This window comes from Osmia lignaria, chromosome 5 (assembly GCF_051020975.1).
Source record: "Osmia lignaria lignaria isolate PbOS001 chromosome 5, iyOsmLign1, whole genome shotgun sequence".
Lineage (NCBI taxonomy): Eukaryota > Metazoa > Arthropoda > Insecta > Hymenoptera > Megachilidae > Osmia > Osmia lignaria.
Genome location: NC_135036.1, coordinates 7,902,822 through 7,930,063, shown reverse-complemented (window position 1 = coordinate 7,930,063; position 27,242 = coordinate 7,902,822). Strand labels below are relative to the sequence as shown.

Sequence of the window (27,242 nt, the reverse complement as noted above, 5' to 3'; positions counted from 1 at the left end):
TTTCATCGACTTATTTTATGAAATCTCTTGTAAATGATATATTTAACCCTTCGCGGACGATCGACTATTGATACGAAACACAGCTATAAATGCAGACAGTGAAAATTTATAATATATAATACTCTGTCCAAGCTTAAGAATGCTCCGTCCTCAAAGGGTTAAATGAAAATAAAAGTAAAGGAAAAAAATGATTGAAAAATGGACTCACAGTTTTTCGGCGAGGAGCATGCTGGCCAGGTCTCCAGGAATCTGCAAGAGTCCCCGATGAGAGCAGTCGACCTCCTGTCCGGTACACGTGCACAACCAAGGGCATCTAACACTGTTCATGTCCTCTATAGTTCCTGACAAACTTCCGAGACCGAATCCACTGAGGGCGGTACCATGAGAGGCGCCACCGCCCAGCACGGACAGTATCAGCAATAGTCCCCAGGCGCAGACGACGGAACCGCAGCTGACGCCGAGTAAACGTAGGGACCAAGCGGGCGTCATGGCACGCGCCATCGCCAACACCTTCCGGTTAATGTCCTTCACCGCGCGATTAGGTCCCTCGAGGATTTTGGCGATGCTCCCGGCGCGGCTCTTCGGTAGAATATTGTTAGGATCGTACAGGCTGAAGCAGGCTGCCTCACCGTTTCCTATACGAGATACGTTGATGCCCGGATAACCGTAGCTGGGAGCTGGCTCGAGGAACGAGGATATCTCGAGTCCTTCGGCGGGCGGGCAGCCCAGTATTCTTACCGGCTCGAGGATCGGGTCCTGTTCCAATCGTATAACCGAACACTCGAACTCGTTCACCGTCAAATCTCTCGTATCTTGATTCTGTCGTTCCGTGGCTTTACCTCGCGACCGGTCCCTCCGTCGACCATGAACCCGACACGATCGATTGGAATTCCTTCGCGTGCTGTCCGCGTGATGCCTCGAGACGCCAGCCGCCGACACTCTATGCCTGCTGTGCGCCGGACACTGTCCTCCTCTCCTTTCCAACGATTCCTCGACGTCGGCCGACGTTTTTCTCGACCGTTTCGAGCGGACCTCCGAGCTGCCGTCCGCTATCAGCTGCAGATCCAACGCGGCGTTCGCCTCCTCTTGCTGGTGTCGCCACTGATGGACCAACACCGGCGTACGATTCAACGCTACACCGCACTCGATCCTCAAAGCTTCGCAGGCTTTCGATTCGTCCACCGTGAGGGAAGTCGATACTCGTCCAGCATCCGATTCCGTTCGACCTGGACCAGCGCACGCGGTACCGAGGTCCTCCTTAATAGACGACGATTCGATCGTCTCGTTTCCCTTGTTCACCACCGAGTCGATCCGCGAATCGGCCACTGACGATGGCTGCTCGGGAGCTAGACCATCCAGCAGGCCCTTTTGGGGCCCGTGTTCGTGGCCCCCTTCTCCCTTCACTCGCCTCTCCGACGAGCTGTTGGACACCACTAACGGCACCACCCGTTCCTGCGCATCCTGGGGTACCGCTCTCACTGACTTTATCTTGACGCTGGTCTGTGCCCTAGTAACTACCGTACCCGCCTGGGTACGTGGATCTGACGCGTGGGATGAGAGTCCGGCAACCTCGGTACGCTTAAACTCATTTACCGATACCCGATTCCTCCGCGTTTCACGTTCTCCTTTTGCTTCACTCTTCTCTCTAACCGCTGATCATCGATCTCGTTTTACTCTCCACTGGTGCGTGCTTCGCTTCTTCCTGTACACGCCTCGAGTTTCTTTGCGATCGAGCTTCTTCACGTGCAGACTTGCCGTTCTATTCTCGATCAGCTTCCGTTTAGCACCTGCCCACGATCGTCGTTACATCGACATTATATAGACGACAACGACTGGTCGGTCGATTTACCTGCCGATTCAGCCGAAAGCCTGACGCGACATCGATGCATCACCTGCAACAGCAACATGGAAGGAACAGGTATTAGAGACAAGATCGCACACCGGGTAACTTCTAGAAGTACGCGCGATCTAATGGCAAAACAGACACGAGCCTCGACCGAGTTATAACTTTTGTTCGCTTCAACAGGAGCCACGTCTCCCGGAGGATATTTAGAACGCGAACGACGGAAGTTGTTCGAGTCAGGTACAAGCCTCGGCCGCGATACGACCGCAATTCAGTTGGATAGGTGTTTCCCGAGCACGCATGATGTATATTCCCCGATCGGTGGAAGTTGAATGCGTTCTAGATAGGCAGACTTGATACAACGCTCGCGATTCAACGTGGCAGACAATTTTTTTCCTCTCCCCCCGGCCTAGCCACACGGCCGTGTGCACACGCGTCACCGAAAAATACATCTTCCATCGTAAGCAGATGCGGCCGCCGAAGGAAATGGGGAAACGAAAGAGGAAAGTAACCGGAGATCTCGAATGGTGCAGCCAGTTACAAAGAGAGGAACTCGCCGCTGCAATATCGGAAGTACGAGAAAAATATGCTTTCGATGCACAATCAAGGACTCGAACGCATTCCATGCACAGCCGTTCCGAGTTGCCAGGCATATTGGAATTTTTCCCCCGACGTTTCTCTACCATCCCTCATACTTCTCTTTCTTACGCCAACCCCCGTTTTCCTTCTTTTCCACTTGTCTGCCGGGAGGAAACGTGCCTCCGACCGACGCACGTGATGTCTCATATACATGTTGCTAGCTGGTAAGTGCCCCCAGATACGTTTCCACGATTTATCACTACCTGGGAAACACCTGGAAATAGAATGTCTGTCGCGTCCACCGCGCGAAATGATACGTGACACGACATTTTTAAATCACACACGTCTGATATTCTGTCTCGTTCTTTCCCGAAGAAAATTATAAGAATAATCCCTCGATTTATAATAAAAAAAAAAAAAATTCTGATCGAATCGAGTAACTTCTTTCTCGAAGTCGGTTAATAACGAAGTAATAAACTTGCAACAATGAACAAATTTTCAATCGTTGCTAAGTAAAAGTAGCAGTAACGAGAAATCAGAAGAATAAGGGATACCAAGTTCCTTCAATTATTCTTCCAATGAAATTACCAAAGTAACGAGCTAAGAGTATCGTTGAAAGGAGGAAGGTGTCGCGTTAACAGGAAGCGCGACAAAGCGGAATGCGAAAGAAGCCCGCGGCGATGGCTCGCGTCGCGCATTGAAATTCCTCGAAAATCTAATATTCCCTTCGAGAGCCGGTCTGGGGACAGGGATCGATAATTCGATTAGCAAGTAGTCGACACTGAGGATAGTTAGGTAGGACGGGTCTCCTCTCTGTAGACACTCTCCCGGCATACTCTCGAGTACGGTTAAAGTAGCTGGCCCTCGATACAGAAGGGGGGCGCATGTGTGTGCACCCCACGCGCGTATAATATTCTCGAGCACTCTCCTGGAGATAATATCGGGCCCCGGAAACAGCCCTCTGATGTCGAAGTTAAGACGCCAAGGGTGACTACCGTTCCAACGTGAGAGACAGATCTACGAAGAGCCGTTCGAGCAAGAGAAATCCTCTCTCCCTTCCCTCCGCCTTCTCTCGTTTTATCACCGGTGCCTCGGCATTAATTAATCGCGTTAGCGCGTATTAATTGAGCCAAAGCAACGGACGTCGACGTTCGAAACTTTTTCTTTCAACCCTTTCCGATACGAATCGCGCGTAAAGCGTGAACAAGAAAAATCGATCCTCCGCTTCAACCCTTCGGACATTCAGAGCTCGCTTCTGCTAGCAATATTATGCAATTAATAATTCTATTAATAATTCTGTTCACTGTTTGCCGAGCGAATTTCGTTCGACAGCATATGTCCTTCGTTTTTCGTTTTACACCGGCTGCAAGGTGGCCGACGAATTGGAAGAACGACGTCGCAGGGGGTTGCGGCATCCCCGTATCTCTGTCAATATTGTCCCTTCTAGCCTTTTCCACGAGGGGATACATCGACGGGCTATTGTTTGGCTAGGAATTTTAAAAGCATTAATGCGCCCTCCAAACCGGCCGACGTCTAAAAAAGTAAAGCAAAGTACGGAGCCGGGAAAGGAGTGGCGCGACTGGAAGGAATCACGTGTTTATCGAGGAAACACGAGCGACGCTGAAGTGTCAATCAATCGCTCGGAGAAGTCAAATATTTGCCCTTCCAATTATTCGCTCGACACGCGAGTCATCGAAAGGGCAGGCACCGAGGGCCGATTCGATATCGACGTTGCTCCAAATACCTGTATCTCGTCCGCGAATACCATTTGTCGTAACGTATAATTTCTCTAATTACTAGTGACAAATAATTCGATGCTCACCGTTGCAAATTGCCCGGCGATTCAGCAAAGGTACCGGTTTCGTCGACGTGAAATTAATGAGTGAGCGACTATTCGAAAACTACTGCACTGTAATACCACCGTCTTTAGAATAACTATGATCACAGAGGCGTATTTTTATCTGTAGGTAGTATCGGAAAAGGAAAATATGGAAATCACTTTGAATAAAAGCAAAAGAAAAAGCAAGTAATTCGAAGATGGCCAATGCAGCCATGTACTCTAGAATATTGCGCCTTTATTGTAATATATTTGTAAGCCACTTCGCGAGACAATTTCATTCGAGTCGTACGAATGTAGGCAGCTGGATACGGGAGTATTCCTTCGAGGTATATCATTATATTGCGCCAGAGGGGAGACCGATTATTTGTCGAATGCTCAACGAGACAAAGGGAAAAGCACGCGAGAGTTCGTGGAGAGATACGGAAGTTCCTCTGCTCCACATTTCGTCCCGATTCTTTTACTCGTTCCTATTCTCGTTGCTTTGCTAACGGAACTAATAAACGCTTCGTTTCTCGCCGTCCAACTTTCCCACCGTTTCACGACCGAAATTCCAACCCAGTACCAAGTTTTCTTAATAACACTCGAAATTTCCTTCATTTTCCTCGGTAGAACGGAAAATTTGCTTACTTCGATTTGAATATATTCAATTTATTTCTAACGAAACTTTAACGAACGAATAATTTTATGAATGAAACTAAATCCAATTAAACGATCATTCTAAAATCGCTCCATTTCGTCTGACAAGAAATACAAGTTAAAACGTGTGACATAATTCAATGGCGTACGATCGCAAAGAGGGTGCTGCTTTACATATCGAGAGCATCCCCTTATCAAAACAGCAAACCGTAACGGTAGAAAACATAACGCCTCCAATTTTCCCGTAAACTTTTCCGGTAACACGGTTTCGTCTGCTTGCCACTGTTAGCCGGAACGAAAACGAGACACACGGCAGCGAGGATTTTTCGTGGAAAAGCCCGCGGGACACAGTTTGCTTTGGAAGCCGTGGATGTTTGGTTAACATGTGTGCCTAATGGCCCGTGCGAAATGGATTTTTAAGGTACCAGCCCGTTTTAAGACGGAACGCGAAGCTGGAAGGGGTTCGGAGCATGGTGGAACGATCGAAAATCGATGTCGACACCGAGGGACAGGGTATAGAAACCACCATGAGCGATGATCGAAAGTCGATAGGGAGGACGAAACTGTTATCCGGTCCTCGATGGACGCGTAATGATTGTTCGTTGCACGAGAAGAGGCGGGACGAGGCTATTATTGACGAGCCACTGCCGTGAACTGCGCTTCCGCTTCGCTGGACATTTTTAAATTCACCTTTCGCGCCATTATGACGAATTTAATTGCTTCGACACCGTAGTGCAGCGTGAAAATGGTAGGACAGGTTCAAACTTCTCTTGGATTATTGGATTGCGACTCAGAGACAGGCAAGTTTATGAAATTTAAATTTAAGTCTCTGAACGATTAATCAAGAAACTGCCGTAAGGATTCCAATTAGCCGCTGTGTAACAGAAATTCCTATTTCTACAACCGTGTTTCAAATCAGTGTAGCTTTAACTGTCGAACGAATCAAACTATCAACAAACACTTAACTAGCCGAACTAGCTAACAGGATCTCCAATAAATTTGCAACCACTGTTAACAATAACAAACTACCCCCAACATTTCTCCAATATTCATCTGCAAACAATTGCGAACTTAACTCTCCACAAAATTGAATGAAAGAGAATAAAAAGGTAGTATGATCGTGGGAATCCTCACCGCGTTCCTCGTCACATTATCGAAGCGTTAATTAACAGTCCAAAGCGCGGACCAGGAAGAAGGCCGTTCGAAAACGGAGCCGGTGTTTTCAGCAACGGTAGACAGTTGCGTGAGATAATTCGTAACACGCGACACGGGACAAACGCGAAACGTGTGCCAACGATCGAAGAGAGAGTCGAAAGGAGCGAAATAGATTTCTTTAGCATCCCCCGGTTTGCAGGAGCACGCAATGCGCGTGTACACCGGCCAATCAATGCGCTATATCGTGCAAGAAAATTTATAGATCCGCTGTAGGTGACTCGTAATCTAATATAGGATAATATATACCAGGGACAGTTAGCCGCAGGTGGCTGGTTTGAACTGTTCGGTAGTGATTCGAGTCAGTCCCAATGTCTGGTAATACAGGTCCGCTATCTCACGTCGTAATCGCATTGCACCGTGATTTTTGCCGGTTTTTAAGCCGGTCCCCGGTCAACCTAATTGAATGGTCGGCGAACGTTAATCGATTCGAATTATCGGGCTGGCTACGGTAACCGCGGGATACGCGTTTAATTTATTAACGCGGCTTACTTTGGGTAAACGCGGGAATTGGGAAAGACGGCGATTGGATCGATCGTTTTTATTTCAACAAGAAGAATGTTCAATTTTTCTTTCGTTCCATCCAATTATCGATTAAAACAGACATAGCCGATGAAATATTTGCAATGTGTCCCATTTTATACTTTATTTTGAAAAGAACTATCTTTCACGGTTCTCGATGGAAGCTTCATCAGAGTTTCATAAAAAGAGAGACAGGAAGTTTAAGTACCACCTAATACTTTTCTCATCCTACGGCCACGAAGTTTTGATGAAGAAACATATGAGAGACGTGAGGAAAATCGTCCGAAATCCCCGACACGTTCCCTAATTCGTTATCGTTCCCGGGACCCGGGTATCGATTCGAAGCAATCACCGAAGTGTCGATACAACGGTGCAAAATACTACTCGCCGCATAATCCTTTCTCGTCTATGGCGTTGCTCCCCGTGGGAGTCCAATGCTAGAACGAACGAAAGAAGATCCTTTCCCGATTAATACACACCGCCATCTCCGATGTCGCCAAGGACCATCGTGTCCTGCTCTGTTCCTCTCTCTCACATTTTCTCTCTCATAGAGCTGCTCTTAAGCACGTCGAGAGGCGAAAGAGAGAGGGTGTGAGCGGGCACAACGTTCGTAGGGTGAGGTCCAATTCGTATCTAGTGTGATTTCCCCGGGGTAAAGTCGACCGATCAACCGATCGAGTGGGTGGTTGAAAACCGCACTGGGAAACCTAATATCCGAGGGTCTTCCCTTCTTACTTTCATGTCGGGAGATCTGTAAAACCTATAAAAAGGTATACTCGCGACGCGATGGTGTCGCTTTGACCGGGGCTGTTTCGTTTGTTGCCAAGCTCGATGCGATTTAAAAAGGGTGCACGACTCGCTTTTAATCTGTCGATAAGCCGAACCATGGCCCTTTTCAGTTATTCCCGATCATATCTTTCCCTGTCTTTTCCATGAATTTTTGCTTCGACAAATCTGCTCCAAATATTCAAACCAAGTAATTATTATTAGGGTGGGCTAAGTTCATAAAATTTTAGAACCTTAGAATATTAGAATTTCTAAATTTTTGAATTTCAGTATTTTACCTTAGAATCTTAGAATTTAAGAATTTTAGAAGACGCACCCTGACCCCTGCCTAATTACCCTAATAGTGTTAACGTAATTAATTAAACATTTATGTAATTTTCTACTGTCCCGTCAAAAAATGACCCCGTTTGACCTGGAATGACCTGGTTTCGACAGAAAAGAGGATTGCGATGGTTTTGTGCAACGGATTCAGGATCGAGTATTCTGTTATGGCTGAGAAATTAGGTTCATCCAGAATTGAAACAGGGTATTATCTCTTTAAGCCGAAGGCAAATAATTCTTTTTCCAAACGGATGATGAATCAACTGTTTCTGATAAAAACAGCAGCAATATAATGGACAATATAATCCCTGCCACGTAGAAAAATCATGAAAACGATTCTCTCTTTCTACCCCGCAATGGATTAATGTTTTTTATACCAGCATATTTCTTGCGGATGGGATTTATTTAAAAAAACAACGGGATTTATGGGAGGCTATTCTTGAACTGGAAACGCATTGAATTTGGAAGTATAGCAATATTTGTTGGTTCGAAATAACACGTGAATTGTGGGTGCTAGAATTTACTGGATGCTCAGAAATACACAATAGCACTGTGTGATACAATATTTTACTAGTATAATTCTACTCGAATTCGAATAATTTTCAAGGAAACTGAAGAATGTTTCATAGGATCCTTTTAGAAAGCGGATAAAGATTTCTCAGAACAAAAGCCACCTGTTATGAAAACGCGACTAACCTGGTTCGAAAGTGCTTATCCCCCTTTCGTAAATTCGCAATGAAACCGTTTCGAAAACCGCAAGTACCGGGAGATATATGGACTGTAGTCAGTTCAAGCCACAAGAGAATCCAACAGTCCGCATTGCGATGCTTAGAAACACGGTTATTTACGATACAAGGGTTCGGTACATCGTAAAATCTGCTTATGTTAATTAACACGCGTGTTCTGCCATCAAGGAGACACCACTGACATAAATATTCCATCGCAACGGAATGAGTTATGCTGGGATCGACTTGCCGAAGAATAATTCGATCTTTTCTAATCGAGTCGCTTAGGAATGGCATCTTTAACCGGAAGAATGCGTTTAGAGATGGCGTGGTAATTTACTAGCCAAGTCGTTTAGAGATTGCTTCTCTAATGTACTCAAAGGAATGATGAGTATCAATCAAGCAAGGAATGCGGCGTAATGCATTGCCAGACCAAAAGAGCTTGCACCCTATATTTACCAAGATCGATTGATCTATTTGCATCGAGCCGTTGCAAGTTAAATCTATTGCTATTTTAGACATAACACATCGCGTCTGGTAAAACGTATTGTCTGGCGCAAGTAAGTAATAATTTAAGCCAATCTAAATTAGTTTTGATTACATTTCCAGGTAACATAGAACAGAAATAATTATTAGATTTCTGTTGAAATAACTGATGGATTCGTGACCTTATATATTTAATTTGCTAAAATTGATTGATATTCATTGAATTGTATAATGATTATTTTATTAAACTGACGTATCGTTTCCTCTGACATTTAGATTTCCATGAATTTTTTAACACTAATTAGAATACCATTTTAAAGATAGAAAATTGAGGACGTCAGAAATGTAATAAAATTCTCAATTGATAGGTCAGGTCGACTTAAAAATTTTAAAATTTTTGAATTTTTGAATTCTCCCCTTTCTAGTAACGCCAATTGGCCCAAATGTGTGCCACTTATCGAACATCCCCAGTTAGACTTAACCTCTCTAGAATCTCCAATCAAATAACGATAATATCAATCGACCAATGCAATGGAATGCACTCTATTCGAGTATTGCGAGGTTGAAAGCAAAAGGGGCGAAGCAAAAGGACTGGCCGGGTCCACGGACTATTAAATCTCGCCGGGCGGCAAAAACTCCTTCCGAATTCTATTTGTCTTTCCAGCCCTCTTTCCATCTCGTCGCCGTAGACTGGGAAGTCCAGCCACTTCCGTCGGTTTCCCAAGCCCGTCCCCGAGTTCCGGCGACCAAACGCTAATCGGTCTAGACTCCGTCTCCTACCCCTCCCTTACTATTCTACGAAATCCTCGTTTCCCTCGCCGGATCTTTCGCTATCCCAGTTTCTTTACCCGCGCGAAAGGGACACTTTTCTTGCCCCTCTCGAGGCGAACGTCCGCAGGACACGTCAGCAATTGCCCGTCTAGATAGATGGAGGATTTCACTCGGACCTGTTCGGACGCGAATTTCCGTTAACCGGAAGTTCTGATATCGAGAGCGAAGCTGTCGCTTCCTGGATCAAAGTGAGACCGACCATTTCGATGCGAACCACGTGTCTTACTAAACGATTGCAATTGATAAAACCTGAAACAACCCTATTCCAGGAGGAACGTTTCAAAATAAAAACCCAGCCGTCCGTAAAATTTACGATCTTAAAGTTCCTTCTTAATAGATTAAGAATGCGCCACGATCGTTGGGACACGTAAGTATGTCAATTGACCGAACGAGGGCAATAGGAGCCAATAAAGCCACGTGAAAATTCAACGGTCAAGGTTCATATTATCATATCAAAGAAGACGACAATGATATCGTTCAAATGAACAAAATTAATTTACAACCCGAGCCATGCGAAACACGTTTTAATTCGCCTGTGAAAGGATCACGAGGTGTCGCGAATATCCAAGGTTCCGAGCGGGGAAAGGTTAAGCGGAGGGAGATTCCATTGATCCCAAAGGTCGTCAAACCTTCCACCCTTATCGCGTCAATCCGATACACGGCTGGCAATGCATGCGACAATGTCCGAGAGCTCGGTGTCATCGCGAGTCAATGTTGACACGACGTCGCCTTATCATTTCGGCTCAACATTAATCACACGGTGCAGAAACGCGAAGAAAATCTATTCTCCCGGTGTTCCTGAATGTGGATAAAGGATCGAGGGAGAAAAAAAAGGAGCAAGAGTCAGAGTCAGCTTTTCTTCCCCGAAAAAGGACTTTTGTTAAGTAACGTCCTAATGGCAAATCTATAATGGTCACGGAAGATGATCCGCGGCTGTTTTTTGTCGCTCATCTTCGGGGTTAGGACTCGTTCGAATCTCTTCGTGGAACGAGATCGTCCAGCATCGAGGTGCAAAAAGAAACTTCCTGGACGAAGATCGATCGTTCGTTCGATGTAACGCGATAATTTCCCGTGGAGCGAGCAAAGACGTATCTAATCTTGACAAGGCGGACAGAGTACGACTGTACGCGTGTACGGGGACGGATAAATCGAGTTCGAGGAACTCGAGCCGTCCGTTCGATTCGACCTGGCTTTAGGATCGTTTGTACAAATGCGCGAGCGAGCGAAACAGCGTGTCCTCGATAAGATGAACAGTTTGATAAAGCGGTTACGTTATCCTGATAACCGAACGCTTGGATAACCCGGCTCGTCTGTCTGAGCCGAGAGGAAAAGTGGAAGAACTGCCACGGCCGATTGCCAATTGAAATATTGATTTGTAAAGTGGAATCAAAGTATCGGGGTGTCAATTATGAATTTCTAATAAAGAGAAAACAGATAGCAGTCGAGATCAAGTTTCTTTAAAGCAGTTGACAATAAACTTGTGTTATTTTGTATGAAGAATATGTAATCAGTTTCAAATAAAATTATGTACCAATCTCCATAGAATAGAAATTTTTATAAAATAAAATAGAGGTATTTTATCTCAACCTCTCCTTGTTTCCAATGATATTCGAATGCTCGAACCATTTTATACGCTCGCAATCAGTCCTCGATCAGCAAGCATATACGGATCATCCTTCGCTATGGTTTATGTTTCGCGTTCCAGGGATCCATTCTTACCGATGGCATCTTGAACCGTCATTGTCGTCGAGATAACCAGGCGGCCGGTTATCGTTTCAGGGATAACAGTTCTGGAAATTGACCGAGCTTCGCGTGTAACCGCGGGTCCCGGTAATGGGTGAAAACACCCATGGTGTCCCGTGAACAGCATCGTTCGCGGCCATGAAACACGGCGTTCGAATGAAATACTGCGGAAAGCCAGCGTTGTTCCACGCTTCCAATCTATTATTTACGCCTTTCCACGTTCACGTCGGTTAACAGCCGCAGCCTAGTCACTTTTTAATTCCACGGAATCCATCCGCGTGATTAATGGGAATCGCTCGCGCGACTCGCAACGTCTTTCCATGTATATTTCATGTTCAATCGTGCCGGGGGATGCTGTTCCATGGACGACCCGGCGGAAACCGTACAAGAAATTGATGAAAAGAAAGTTAACGAGAATACGTAAGGAAGAGCATCGCAATGGAAGCGGCAGATGAATGGTGCTTGCAAGATGGAGACTCGTTCTAGCGTTCTGGCGACCGAGTTTCCTTTGAAAATCATTCCGATAGTCTCTTGCTTCCCTTCTCTCAAACCCGTTCGATCGAAATAACGAGCTGGACTCGTAATACGTTGCTTAAACAAAAGCCCGTTTTTGTACACTAGGAATTTAATTAATCAACAGACGCTCTTTGATTTTATATCTTCTACTGTTTCTAAGAAATTATCATTCTCTACCGGAACGCTTATTGTATAAAATAGTACTCCTATTTTCTTCTGCAGGAAAATTCTAACGGAAATTCAGAATTAATTTCCAGCAGGTGTCTTCCAGGAGGCAAAGTATCATCGTCGGATAGACCCGCATGAAACTCACTCGTCGTTACTCAGAAAAGCTGTTGCCGCGGTTCGACGCGGAAATAATGCAAGCTGCTATCCGAGGATAAAGGATGAAGATCGGGCCTATCTTCGGTACTCGTGGCGGTGGAGAAAATGTACGTGTATATGACGAGGGGGATGCGAACGGTGCTACATCAGCAGAGAAATTTCTCGATGTCGAGGGTCGCGTATATACAAGGTGTATCTATCGACGCATGATTCAGCGGACAAAGAAGAAAATTTGTACGTTGCACTTAAACCGCGATCGATCACCAGCCTCGTCGTGCTTGGCGGTGCTTCGAAATCTCGATTCACCGGCGATAACGATGCCGGTGCATTAGCGGGACGCCGTGTTAATTCGTTGCTCGTACAACAACGCGACGCTCTCCGAACACTCGCGAATGGCCAGGAAATGCACACGTTTCCGTTTCGTTGTTAATCAATTACGCCCGCTTATCGAGCGTTAAAACGTCGCGCGTGCAGGCTCAAGTTCGCTGGTCGTTTTTGAAACGAGATTACAGTCAACCCCGCCGCTATGACATTGTTCGGCGCAAACATTGAATAGCGAAAGCGGAATAAAATTCCATTTCTTTCTCTATTTTACATGGAATTTCAATTCTAGATTAATGGATCGATTATATCAATGATTCTACAATATACGAAAATTAGACTCATCATCGGTATAATATAAACGGAAGTTCAGATAAGTCCATCTGGAACAACCGCACCCTAATTACCCCGGTACTTTCCGCGAGCAATAAAGAACAAGATACTCGACTCAACGCGAGCTCGTCAAACTGAACGAGGAAGCTGAAGCATCGTTCGAAACAATGTCGGGACAGAAACGAGCCGTCCAGGCAACATCGTGGAATCGTAATACACCCAGTATACATCGGCAAGGTGCACGTGGAATCACGACCACCGCCACCGCAACGACCAAGATGCGCTCTTTCACGATAGATAGCGATCAGCCACGGGTCCTCGCAGCTTTATTCTTTATTCCGCGCAGGCAGCCACGAAGAGGTTGGTCGGATCAGGCGAGATAGAGGCGGCCAGTTGAGCAGCCAGGGAAGATAGCGAGGAAGGAAGGAAGGAAGGAAGGAAGGAAGGAAGGAAGGAAACGTGGAAAAGGAAGAAGGGGACTGGGTGGAACACGGGTAGACAGCGAAAAGGGTCGCTGAAATTCTCGTTTCACCATCCAGCAGAGAAAAGTATGTCGACTACCGTGAATTATGATAAATATCGCGACTGTGACGCTGCAATTTTAGAGGCTTTAGGGTAGCGCCGAGCCACGGCACACGCCTCTAACCCGAGATCCTTTTCGATCTACCTTCTCGTTGGCCCGTCATACATAACGAAACCCGTTGAGGATCTTTCGACCAGGACGTACGTCGAATACCGTATGCCGTCCGTGTAACGTCGAACAAGCTGACCCCCCGGTGTCAAATGGAAGGTCGTGAGGCTCATCGAGAGCGGAGTTCGTGATGCATCGGTCCTTGTTAGCTTCCCAGCCAAGGAGCGTCTATGGGAACGATGAAAGATCGAGAGCGACCGATTTTCAACCCCTTTACGAGCGACCTACTTCGCCGAAACGCGATTCAACCCTGGAATCGCTGGAAAATTGGGAAAGCGTACTTTGACAAACTTCGACCTATTTCCATTGCCTCCGAAAGTAATTATTAGTCTATAGATTAGAAACAGGTGTTTGCAACATTGTGCCTGACACGCCCTGTGTAAACTCGAGATTTCTCATTTCGATAATGTGCTAAGCGGAAAGGAGGCCCGTGTAATCGAGGTCACGAGTGTGACTCGATGTAACGTATTGATGTAACGACAAAATTGAAAGATACTCTAGCTACAAACAGAGCAAACTTCAAGTGGCAATCTCTCAATTCGATTGAAATTCAAGCCTGTCGGTTGAAAATCAGCAATGTTGTAAAAAGAGGAGAAAAACGACGAGATTCACCTCAAAAGAGAGAGCACTCTCCATCCAAAAGCATTCTTCCCGATCCATCCAACGTGTAGATCCTTATCGAAACCGCGAAAGAGAAAATCAAAAGATCATGAGATTGAAGAGAAAATAAAACGCCCGTTAAGGAAAACGACTCGATGCCAGCCTGTTTCTCGTCCAATCGGAAAGGCTGTTCGAAAGCGGGAGGAGGACGGTGAACGAGGACAGAAATAGCTAGAGCAAAACAATTACCTACCCTTCCTGTTCGCCGGGGGCACATTTTCACCCCTGAAAACGTGGGAAGGAAAGCCACCGCTTGAGGTATGCGAACTACCCCCTATAGGGTACGTGTATACACGCGCGAGCGCGCACCATAGACACGAAAGCGGACGGTACGGTACACGCATAGGCATTCCTCATCCTCTCGGCGGGCATTAACACGACCCCATGGGAGCGAGCTAGGGTTCGTTTTATGGATACAGCAGGACGGAAACGCGGTAAAACAGACAGGTGAAACGGAACGTTCGCGCACACGGGAACGCGAGGGTGTGTGTGGGTTATGGTGACAGGTATGAAAGAGCGAGGGAGATCGATGCACCGACGAATGCGAGTACACGAGCAACCGGTTGCCAGTTGCAAGTACTACTTGAAAAATGTGTCGAAATTGTGGCGACAGGGTTTTTTCTCGCTACCCCGTGCTGGAATTTCAGGCAATTTTAAGCTCCAACACCTTCATTTTTTATAGCTACCCGGTTGCGTTCAAGAATTTCAAGCACGCCTAAAGTGCTTATGATACCTGCGACCATTTTTTTTTTTCTCAAACTATACTTTTTCAAATGGTATACAATTTACGGTTGCAATTTGAATATTTCTTTCCCGAAACCGAACGATAACTTATGATTTTTTAAAACGATCGCTTTCCATGGATTTGCATAACCCCGTTTTTTCGACTTCGCATTTTTTAGCTGGAAGAAATAAAAGTCGAGCAGCTTTCGTCGCATGGAGATTGCCGAAAAACAGTCGCGAGCGTGCAGCAGGTAAAAAAACCGAACGACCGGTTAACAGTTTTGTAAATTGAAATTTACGATCGTCCGTGGTTCCCTATTCAGCCCTCCTTATCATCGGTTCAATGGCAGAACCATGAATAATTCAGCTCCCACGGTGGACCGGGGCAGCGTGTTTCTTTTCTCCCCCCAGTTTACTTTCTTTTTTCTCTGTAAATTAAACGCCGCGACGATAATCGACGAACGAGCAAACTGTTCAACTCACCTTCGCCGGCCGTCGTCACCGGGGTTATTAATGTTTCTCCTGTTTGTACATTTCTATCGGGAAAAGTTAAATTTGAATTTAGAGGGAACGAGCAATCGCCGAGTCTAATTTCGATTTAATTTATATGGAAAATTATTTATGTTACAGTTGAATATTACAAATTACAACAGACGAATCGTTATGAATTTTCTATAATTTAAAATCAGAGAAAATCTTTGGGTACGAATCTATATTTAACGCTTCGTGGATAATTCCGGCAGAAACCGGGCCGATCATAATTTTCATATTTCCTCACGTTATTAATGTCACTCCTAAATGTGTTATCTCTATCGTAAGCTCCCAACGGTAGAAATGTATTTTCGGGATCAAGGGTATCTAAAAATTATTCAGAGACTACGAAAGTGGCTCAAAAATTGAAGAAAATATTTCGCAGCGAAACATTTTTGCCACCTGTGGGATTAATTGAAAAAGGAGAAAAATAAGTGACTTTGATCCAATTCGACCGGTTCTGCGTTAATCACGATCTACACAAATATCAAGGTACCTGGACCAGTGTTATCCCGGATGAAAAGGTCGCAAACCAGTCCCCAGGAGGAAGAGAATTACAGGCCAGGCGGTCGAACAGGTGACAAGGAGCGAGCAGTTAGCGGAACAAGAACAAAGAAGGACTCGTGAATGGACTAATGAATTTAAATGGAAGCTGGACTCGGGCTCGTAGAAGCGCGAATCAGAGCGTACGAGTGAAAAAAAAAAGAGAAATAATATCAACGAACGAGGGGGTAAAACGAGGAGAGTGTAGAACGTTTCGGACATGGTCGGGGTTGGGCAAACGAAAGAACCGGAATGCGTGTATAAAATAGTAGAAAGACGAGCGTGTTTCGTGGAAAGTCGCGCTCAATTTCCCGTTCCACGTTTAATCGTGTATAAACAACGCAAACAAAAATACAACAAAGTAGAAATAGAAAAAGGATAATCCATTCACCCTAAAAATTTCCGTATCTCATTCGTAGATGAATGATTTAAGCCGATCGTATTGAAATGCAAACGTTATCAGCCCCGTAACTCGCAACATACACGTCGAACCTAGTCGTTAATAATATTCGTGTTTCGTTCGATTCGCGATGTGGGTTAAGCCTTTGTTTTCTCTCTCCATCCCGTTCAATTGAACTTTACGTACGAGCACGAGCGGATAGATAAACGCGGGAACATCTTCGAAGAAACTTGCTCGACTTGCTCAAGATAGAAGACCGTTTATTACCTTGTATCCTATTCGCCATTACCAGGGAGTTTATGATCGCAGCGAATTCATGAATCAAGACCGTTCAGGCTAACGGACGGAAAAATATCGCCGCGTTGTTCGCCAGATTTATACAGGGTGTCGCAAAGTTTAACGACCAACGCTGGCCAACTTGTTACACGAGAAACGAGAGGCGAATATCGCGTTTGAGAAATTGCTTCCGAAGATAATTTTCAGTGCAACGATACTGCATTCTACTAAAAAATTACTTAATTTTAATTTTACAAAATGAAATGAAGTTTCCAATAAAACTTTCCTAATGATATTAAAAACGAGAAGCTTTTGAAATACTAAATTCCTCAAGGGTGACTATAATTCTCAGTAACGAAAAGGTTGATGCAAAAAATAAGAACACCCTGTAAGTTAAGTAGATCGCGTTTGTTGAAAGACGAGCGAGTAGAGTTCGCACGAAATAAGCTCGAATTGGAGAGGGTGCAAGAGGATCCGAGGCTGAGTCGATGGATTCTCCCGTTGCTCCTTTATCGTCGCGTCTCCACCCACGAAGAAAACGCGAGAAAGTCACGCGAAAGAAGACGTACCCCTTTCGACTAGCTTCGTGGAAGAACGATGAGATCGGAGGAGAGAATTTCCTTTCTTATAGTTTCGAATACCAGCCGGGGTCATTCGGAGTCGACTGCGTTTCCAGATATCTCCTTGCACTCGAGAACAGACGAATATTTCTGTCTCCCTCGGTTCTCCCGTAAAAGTTCAAAGGAGCTTTGCTTCGGCAACGACGAACACGCCACTGCCGGTGGTTCGAGGTGAGAAATTCGTTTCCGCTTTCCACGCGGTCACCTCGATATCCTGATAATCGTGCCGGCTCGTAGCAGTTGTCGAAGAATTTACAAGGGACGTCGGGAATCGATCGCTCTTTCAGGAACTCTGCTTCTAAACGCGATTCTACTTTAAAATGCTAACTTTTTCTCGCAAACGTGAGGCGTTTCCGGAATTTTCCTAGGAAAATTCCAGCTATTCGAACGACGACTTTGATGATCCATGGAATTGAAAATGTAACGTTATCAATTATTGGCAATCCGGTAGTTTCTATTAATCACGAACGTGTGCAAAGATAATTAATAGCGCTGTTTACGTTTATCGCCGAGGCAGCAACAGGGTGGTAATAAAAACAGATTATCGTTTTGCGGGATTTTGCTCGCGCGATCTTGCCACTGCTCGATTCGATAGGTGTTTAACGGTATCGAAATCGAATCGATGGGATTCGACAAAAAGTATCTGACCGTTCGAGAATAACGCAGCCGGTGATGCGACGGCTATTGTGCGGGGATCATACTTTATAAGCGCAACCCTCGACAAGCGTGTTAACGCTCGTTCGATCCCCGTGCATCATTTCGAGCAATTAAACGGTCGCGCAAGCCTGGACCGTCCTTGTCAATCACGATTAACGAGCGTGCATTTCGCGCGATCGCTCGTTACAGCACCGACATTTTTTTTCACCGCCAGTTTTATGCCAGCCACTACATTCCGATGATTTTCTGGGACGCCTGCTTTTACGAGCTGAGAAAGGAAAAACGCCGGTCTAAACGATCTTGTTAGTGTGATTGTTAAAACACGCCTATCCTTGGACGTTTATTAATAATAATATCATCGAAATATACGACGAGCCCCGCTGCGAGGACGATTAGGTATTTCAACGACTCGAAGTCGGGAATATAAACTCGATTGAGATGCGTGGGGGTCTGTTCGAATTTATAAATGGACATTAGGGTGTCGTTCGAAAAATCGACGGGTAAGTGTGTGGTATTTGTGTGAAAATAATAAAGTATGGAAGTTTCAAAAGGTGAATGGAATAAGAGAAGCATTCTCTTCCTTAGGGATCGGATGTTGAAAAAAGGTTCGCCAAGTTGGTTAAAACTCGTTGTGAAATTAACACGCCCACCGCAAGTCGCGCTAATTCCTCTCGACCGCAATTTACACGCCGATGATCGCGCGTTCCACGCGTCCTTGCCCTTCTTAACGTCTGGCCGCTTAACAAATCGCGTTCCAGCCGACTCCCTTACAACTGCTCGTTGCATTCTAGCATCACGAGGAGCCGCGTTACACGCGGGGCTACCGTCGAATAAAAGTCGCCGGCTCGTCTTCGCGAATAAAAAACCGTCCGTCTCGTTAATTAAGACGCCCTCTCGCGCGCGTACGCTCGAAAGCTAATTAATTAGAGGACGCGTACAGAAATGGTCGGCCCGGTTTGCATAGTCCGTGCAATTACTCGCCACTCTGCTGTTCTCCAGCATGATAATTCACCGGAAGACCGTTCTTTTTTTCATCGTTTTCCCACTCGTAAGGAGCGGAATCCAGACGAGGGATCAAATTCGGTCGACGCTCGTTCGCGGCACCGTTGACACGTGTTCCTCGCGATGACACGCGACACATGTCGCGCGAAGGGGCAGGGAGAAAAGAAAAAAAAAATGGAAAATAGGATTCTGTTTCTTCGATCGAGGGTCGCGACAGTCTACTTGTAAATGTACGAACTGACAAGCAGGCTGACGGTCCGCGTCAGCTTCCAGTCTGCACCCACTGGATCTTCTTCGATGATCTAATCCTCCCTCCATCTTCGAACCGGTGAATTTATGCGGGACGATATTCGGAGACGAAATGCAACCGGAAGGACGCATTATTATAAGGGAAGGGAGGATCTGTATTCGGAAGTATGGAAAAAGCTGAGAAAAAATTGGGGAGACACTTGGGTGCACCCCCTTAAGGAACAGATGGTACTCTACATAATTAGTGATGATTTCTTCCCCACTTTCATTTAGATATTCGCCACTTTTTTAGCGATCGACATTGGGTCTACTTTTTGAAAGTCCGAGCCAATTTATGCAGATTATGGACATCGATTCGGTCGGTCGCGGATTCGAGGCAACGCACAAATTCTCGTTCAGACAGCAACGCCCCGTGGCCATGAAATATTCAGCACCGATTCCTAAGGATAGTCGTAACATCCTGGCCCATAGTTTTATATGATCGCGTTGACTTATACGATCCAAGTTTCGCCGCGCGAACCGCCAAGACGACGCTCGAAAACGCGCGAACTACCTCTAGTGAACTCATAGATATTCTTTTACGAGGAACCGCCACCTTCGACGCGGATTTACGGTTATTCGGTTAAAAACAAGTCTGACGCGGTTTTCGGATACGTTTTCTCGGGCTACCGAATTTCGCTGGCACGCGAGATCGAGCTTTTCTTCGGGACTGTCCGACGGTGAAGTCGTTCCCAGGTGCCAGTTCCACTGGGTGTCTTATTAGAGAATGATTTCGAGACTCGTCGGAGTTGCGACTCCGCTTCGTCTGACGCTGATTTATGGTTCTTTGTTGCGAGCGGCTTAACGCGAGGAAATCTTGACACGAATTTTCTCATTGCTAACTTTAATCTGCGAGAACAATCGAAGATACGGGTACAGTAATCCCGAGACGCATAAATTACAACTCTTTTCTCTGCTTGTATTAACCCGTTGCTATCGGACAAGATATCTCTGCACACTTCTTTATGCGCCTCAACGATTTTAGTAAATGATACTCTCCGCACGTGTAATTACGTAACCTACATTCGTTTCAGACAAAATTTAAACCTTCGTTATTCCAGTATAATGAATTCGCGAAACTGTTTTAACCATTCGTCTGTGATTAAACCCCGGACGGCGCGGCGGACCATGGAGAGGGCCCCAATTTAATTTTGCGTTTCAAGACATTATACGATCCGCGACAGCGGCTTTCGTGCGTTATAAATGTTCGAATACGATCGGTTTACGGCCATATTCCTTGAACACTACGATTTATTCTACGAAAGAAGTAAATCAAGAGCATAAAACGAGGTGTAATATATATTATACGAACATGCGTTCTCCATGCTCCATTTTTACGAGATATAATACAGAAAATATAGCGAACAATGTGGCGTGTGGTTAGAGAAGCCAGTGTAATAAACATACCTAGCCACTTCGACGTTTTATCACTTCAGACAAAAATAATATATACGACAATCAACCGGTAAACGACCGGTACTTTGCTTCCTAGATGATGACATAGAAATTGTTATTTTACCGATCAAACGAAGTAAAAACAACCCACACATTCGTGTGATATATTTCTATTTTAAATCATAAATTCTAGCACATTAAATTGAAATTAACGAGTTAATCTTTAACCACAAGAGGCGGAAGGGATTAATAAATACTAACCAGACTGAACCCGCTTCGAATCCATCGAAGCGAAAATTAGTCATCAAAGTCCTTCGATCCCTCGCAACCTTATTACACTTACTTTCAGCTACTTCGCGCGTAAATAGAGGCAAAATCTGGCTGCCATCGACAGAAGCGTTCGAATGGTCGAGGGGGAAGTGCAGCAGGAAGGATCGATCGATCGTCGACCTGTCTCCCTAATAGTCGGCAAAGAGCACGTTAAAGGACGATTCGTTTCACGCCTCGGCCTCGTCGAGCGTTATTTAAACGGACCGTTGAAAAAAAATATATATATATAAAAAAGAAAGATAGAAAGAAAGAACGAGAGGGAACGTCTCTAGCCAGGGCGCCTAGCGCACATCCTCATTTAAATGAAATAAATCTTGTTACGAGTAATTTTCGTCCGGTCGACGGGCCCGAGACGGTAAAGAGGCGAGATGGAAAGGCTTTTTAAGCTGCTGCTGGTGCTGCTGTTACCCGACCGATGCGAGACAAATGGATTTCGTTCCATCGGTCCGAAAGGACCCTCCACTAGCGATGAATATGTCCTACGAGTATTGTATCCAGGATCGAATCGATAGTACAAGTATTCCGAGTAAAAATATCGAGTAATTTATATCGGTATCGATTCGACCCGACTCGTATGCCCGACGAAACTTTGGTTACGAAATCGAGAGGACCCATTGTCTGGTGGTTCCGGCGTAGGACATCAGCCTCTGTCCCGTAGCCGTGTTTTCACAAACTCGAAACAAGATTAAGGGGAGTCTGCCGGGCTCAATTAGGCGGCAAGTTTCGATTCGATTTTGCTATTGTTCAACGCGTTAAGAGGGGTAGGCAAATGGACGGACTTGTTACGCTTTGGATAATGTTCCCTCTCTAAGATGCGAAAGTAGAGGAGTTTTCTAATGCGCGAGTAATGTAGGTACTGCTCGAAGAAATTAAAAGTTAGTCGGACGCGCCGAGGGAAAAGTAATCCAGTTGCGCGTTGAAGCTATTGAAAAGTGAAATACTTCGGCGGGGAGGGAGTTAGTTAAGTAGCCGGTTGATGATCAACTTGAACAAGTTGCAAATTGGTAGAAATTGATGTATCTCCCTGGCGTAAATGCCTGTACACTGGGAGATAGAAGAGAAGTATTATAAACTTCTGTTAAAGATGGATCGTACGAAGATGGGCGATCATGAAGATTGCTATCAAAATATTCTCTTTGCTAAAATATTATATCAAACCTGAAATTCATTAACTCTCCATTTTTCTGTCCAAATACTCGGTAACTGTTCCAAAACTAATATGAATAAATATGAATAAATTATACAAAAATTCTGGAATCTCCAGGAACGCATCCCTAGCCAAGAATCTCGTAGATCGGCAGATATGATGGGACTAAAAATCCAACCACGATTCCCTGTTCTGCCACTTGTAATTCCTAAATAAGGTACACGGAAATCGTTGACAAACGAGGGTTACGAATAGCCACAAATTCCTACGTTGTTATGGATTTATCGCACCGCGTAATCTCGGAGTACTCGAGAAAATTATGACGAAGCATAACGAGGCCGACGTCGTCGTGAGTCACCGCGTTTAATGAACGAGGTGAAAAAAGAAGGAAAATGCCAGCCGAAGCTGGATAAAACGGTACGTAACACTGATATAAATCAGTCACTCCCTTCCCAGCCCTAATCAAACACCTGAAACACCTGGCCATCCTATGGAAACATAAAAAGTCCCTTAAAACGATCTCCAAATCGTTCGACCGTTTCAAAGTTAATCGGTTAACAGGGGAAAACATATCAATTAGGGATTGCTATTATTTTGTGTTACGCAAAGTACTAAGGGTTAGAAATTTGGAAATAGAATTTTCTTTTCATAAGGGTTGTTCTAAAAATATCGAATTGCAATTAGAATGAAATTCCAATTGAGAATGGAGACGGTTGAAAAGGAAAGAATTGGAAGAACGTGGACATCCGGGATTCGCGGTGATCGACATCCGAATCTTATCTATCCGTTCGCATCTGGGACCTCGTGCAGTTTACCTAAACCGATAAACGAAGCGTTTTTCGTTATCGAGGAACGGATATTCCTGTTAGCCCTAATAGGGTTCGATAAAGCAGATAAGTAAGCAGCTTAACGGTCTAGCTGTAAAAACGCGAACGGAGCTGCGATGCACAACGGACCCCGATTCCCGTCTTACTTTTTCTCCTTATTCGCGACCCCGATTCGCGGCCAGCTTCGCCTTCGTTATGCAATGATGCTTGCCGGAGAGATCGCCACGCCCCGCGACTAAATACAACCCCTGCTACCCCTCGAGGGCATTTCATTCTTTCAAACGAGAAGAAACTTCTTACGATCGGGAGTAAACAGACTGGTAGAATCTATAGAAAGCCTAGCGGAGATTTTCGAGAGCACGGTCGAAAAGCTCGTCCCTTCGGTTCCTTTTTTAACGAAAAACACTCTCTGCGAACCCTCGCGCGTCTACGCTTCTTCCCGTCTTTCAAGCTGACAAAGTGGATCGATCACGTCACTCACCGTCTTCCTCTCTGCCCCGCAAAGGCCTATTTTCGATTGAATTTCACCAACTTTTCAACTCCGTTACACGCGTAATCCATCTCTGTGTTTCTTCTACGATTTCCCATGATTGTATCAGTTTCGTTTCACTACAGAATATTACTATGTAGAAAATTTTTCTTTAAACTGTATATAAACAGCTTTGAAAAACTGTAACTGTTCTTGATAGAAGCTACAGGAACATCGAAGTGTCCGAGGAAACCAGTAGCGAAAGGTCAACAAATTACACGGACGCGTGTTTCTTGCTACGCGAGCTTCCTAGATCTACTGAAGGTAAAATACAAACATAAACAAAACTGTAACGCGTTGCTCAACACGCCTTACATCTACAGAACTACGACTCTTCTCGATTTGTTTTCAAAGTATCATTCACCGTCGAACGTAAATACTCGTGGCTCAGCGTAGGTATTTAAAATCTTGACGGATTCAAAGGGTTCAGCTGTAATTTTCGTATCGAAACGTTCGTGTAATTATGAAATCTCGACGATTTTTCGATGAACTTTTTAATCGCAAGAAAGCAGCCGACCAAGTTTTCGGGGTGAAATATACTCGGGTGGCGTTAAGCAGCGTATAAATATGATAATTTCGCAGAGAAGCAGCGACACTCGTAAATCTGACGATATGCAAATGTTTAAACTCGCGTGCTTCTTGAATCGTTACAAGCGGAGGCTTCCTCCTTTTTTTTTTCCACGAAAATTCCCCGCGAAAGCACGATTTTATTCGAAACTTCCTCCCCTTAATTATCGTCAATATTTTATACCGAAAGCAAACGTGTATCCCGCGCTAGGCTGTACTTTACGAAACAGTTTCGTGAACTTTCAGCGAATGAATGTCTAAGCAATTAAGTCGGCGTGAAACTGTTCGAAACGTTCTAAAACATTCGAGACGCGGCGTTTCAGTTTGAAACGGCAATAAATACAATGCGAAAGGTTGCAACCCCCTTCGGGGGCGAATTTGTAATATTCATGATGGAACGAATGAATATGCGTGAGTAAACGACACACGCTTCATAATTATTCGAATAATTATTACACTTTTTAAAGTGGAATGTACTTATGAAAAAAGAAAACTTTAATAGTCGTTTTATCTGCCTTACATTGAATTTTACGGGGCTGCCGCAGGCATTTTTCATCGTTCTAATAACTTTAATATCTTAATTTCGCCTCATTACTTGGTCTAATAAATAAACGAACAAGCAGGTTACAGCCAGCCGGCGAGCAACTTCACTTTGCAACGCTCGAGCGGAAAAACGAAACGCTCGAAAGATCTCGAGGGCGGTGGAGATACTTGAAGCTAAATACGGATCAAGCGCAGACACTATCGCGACTTCGTTTTTATTTCCAGCGAATTATACACGGCGAATAAACGATCACCGTAATTATCGGGAACGAGTTTAACGATCTCCTGGCAGCTTTGAATTTTCAATTCGCCCTGATTAGCGTACACGGGAGCCGCGGAAAAAGAAAATTGTTAAGGGACGAGATCATTAGACACCGAACGACAACCGGCTACTTGTTTTCCGGTTATTGATTGGGCTTCACCTTCACGCCGGAAAGTTGAGACAGGCGGTAACGACGGTGCTACACAGGGGAATATTAAACGTCAACGATAGGCCAACGCGAAGAAATTACCCTGCTCACGGTATCATAATTACAGACGTTTCTGCGCCCGGTTAATTCTATAACGTAACAGGCCCGACACGAAGCTCGAGGGAACGCGGTGTATCGCCGAAGGTGTAGAACGAGAAATCGATAGAAAAATTTCTCTTTCGCGATAAAGACGCGTCAAACATCGCGGAAAGTATGTTTCGAAGCAGTCGATTTATCTAGACCTCGGTGCTTACGCTTTGAAGGGAACAAGAAGCATTCCAGACGTTTACCCTGCCCGCTCCTTCGCCCCTTTAAGCCGTGCTTTAAATCGCCAGACGCTTTCTAAGACGGCGTCTGTCAAATTCCGACCGATAAACTTCAACAGAAACACCAGACACTGCACCGGTGCACTTCAAACGCGCGCCAAATTCGCGTCTGCCCGATGCTTATCGGAACCACTTCCGGTTACCTTTCGTTCACACTCACGCGAACACTCCGAACCGATTCCACGCGATAACGTGCAATCGGTGTCGGCGAAATTTCCGAAGGATTCGTGACCGTTCGATGTGTCACGTGTTCGAATGCACCGGCTACACTGACCAGTCGCTTACTTTTTTTAATAATATCTCTAACAGCTGCGAAGACAGTTAAAGGTCTTCCTATTATTTCCTGCTCGAAAGAGGAAAAAGAACTGACGCGTTGTGCGATGATACATGAGAAACCCTTCAAGTATCACGAAAACGAGACCTTTAAGCACTTCGTCGGTTTTGCAAATAAAAAATAATAAGCGAACGCAGTTTGTGGGGTGAAAATTTAATATAGGACTCACCGTGGACGACACGATGCTTCCTGCCACTCGAACACCCTCGAAGAAACGTCACTGCGATAGAAAAATCCACAACGGTCCACTGGCTCGACACGGCAATCACCACTGTCGCTTGTTCACCTGGCACAAGTTCAAAGGTCGTATTTTTATTTTATTTGAAATTATGATATTATTTTAATCGAAGAAAATATTTAACGAAATGCGTTCACACGAATTTTTATCGTACTCGGCGATCGCGCTGCGTCCGTGCGTACAACCGTTCGACTCGGAGTCTCGCGCTCAACTGGTCTCCGCTCGTTGGCGCGGATTTCTCGCCGGCCAATCGGAGTCGAGACTGCGCGGCGCGTCGCGACTTTGCCTCGTGTGTATCGTACCTTAGGTTTAACCCCCGTCGCTACACCATACCGCCTCACTACACCCCGCGCCACTCGCGGAATTACGTGTCTCTATTCTATCGTTCTCTCTCTATTCCTCGCCCCCCCCCCCCCCCCCCCCGTCCCCCCTGCCCCTCTGTCTCGCCCTTTTGCATTTTCTCACTCTCACTGTTACTCTTTTATCGGGGAATGTATACAAGGGTAGCGATGAACATTCAATTTTCCCTCTTGCGAAGTTTTTGAATCGAATACTTCGACGAACGTAATCGTGCGAACGCTGTGTAAATTCTTTCTACTCACCTTTCGAAGTAGCGTCCATAGTAATTTCATCCGCCAACCCCGCCAGCTTCTCGGCAGCATTGTATACTGTTACAGAAATATTGAATTATCAGTCAGAATTCTGACGAATTTTACCCTACAGCGTGTTATTGTACTTGTATTTTAATGTTATTCGGATATTTTGATCAATTCTTGTCGTGGAAGTTTGAACGGTTTCGTGGGTTATGGCCGCCATGACAGTTATGAAAGTTGTAGAATTACCTGAATTTCGAATTGCTCGAAATACGGTGTTATCGTTGATCTCCATTTCTCCCGTTGCAATATTTTTGTTCGCTACGTCACCAGGTTTGCGTACAGACCAATTTTCTTCCATTGCGTGCGATATTTCTCAATTATTTTTGCAATTTTCACCACTTCGACACGCAACAAACACTTTCCCGCCTACAAAACGCTGGTGACTAATGCGTATTAGAACTTTAGTTCCTTAAGCCGCCACCAGGCGGCGGGTTAGGACTGCTCCTTATGGAATTTAAACATCTTTCAAGT

At 45.1% G+C, this 27,242-nt stretch overlaps 2 protein-coding genes across 4 annotated transcripts in view; both read right to left on the bottom strand.

The window, feature by feature from the left end:
• Positions 1-1,656, bottom strand: part of sli (slit guidance ligand) — a 284,825-nt gene extending 283,169 nt beyond the window's left edge. For 2 of the 3 annotated variants that reach the window (XM_034325529.2, XM_034325528.2), the window contains exon 1: positions 209-1,656. In XM_034325529.2, the coding sequence (XP_034181420.1) occupies positions 209-501 (293 nt within the window). In that variant the 5' untranslated portion in view covers positions 502-1,656. The remainder of the gene's footprint in view (positions 1-208) is intronic. The other variant, XM_034325527.2, reaches the window with a different exon arrangement.
• On the bottom strand, positions 1,656-27,132 carry LOC143305323 (uncharacterized). Its single transcript, XM_076688368.1, has 4 exons — positions 26,958-27,132; positions 26,718-26,783; positions 26,047-26,163; positions 1,656-1,892 (listed from the first exon to the last, which is right to left on the bottom strand). Exons 1-4 carry the CDS (start codon positions 27,067-27,069, stop codon positions 1,858-1,860), a joined length of 330 nt encoding a protein of 109 aa, XP_076544483.1. The 5' UTR covers positions 27,070-27,132; the 3' UTR covers positions 1,656-1,857.
• Between the last annotated feature and the right edge of the window lie 110 nt (positions 27,133-27,242).

Excerpts from the sequence above, each read along its gene's own strand:
- LOC143305323 (XM_076688368.1), bottom strand. The coding sequence starts at position 27,069 with ATGGAAGAAAATTGGTCTGTACGCAAACCTGGTGACGTAGCGAACAAA. Across the intron at positions 26,784-26,957 it reads TCGAGCAATTCGAAATTCAG|TATACAATGCTGCCGAGAAG; the intron begins GTAATTCTACAA and ends TTTCTGTAACAG. Across the intron at positions 26,164-26,717 it reads TATGGACGCTACTTCGAAAG|GTGAACAAGCGACAGTGGTG; the intron begins GTGAGTAGAAAG and ends AACTTGTGCCAG.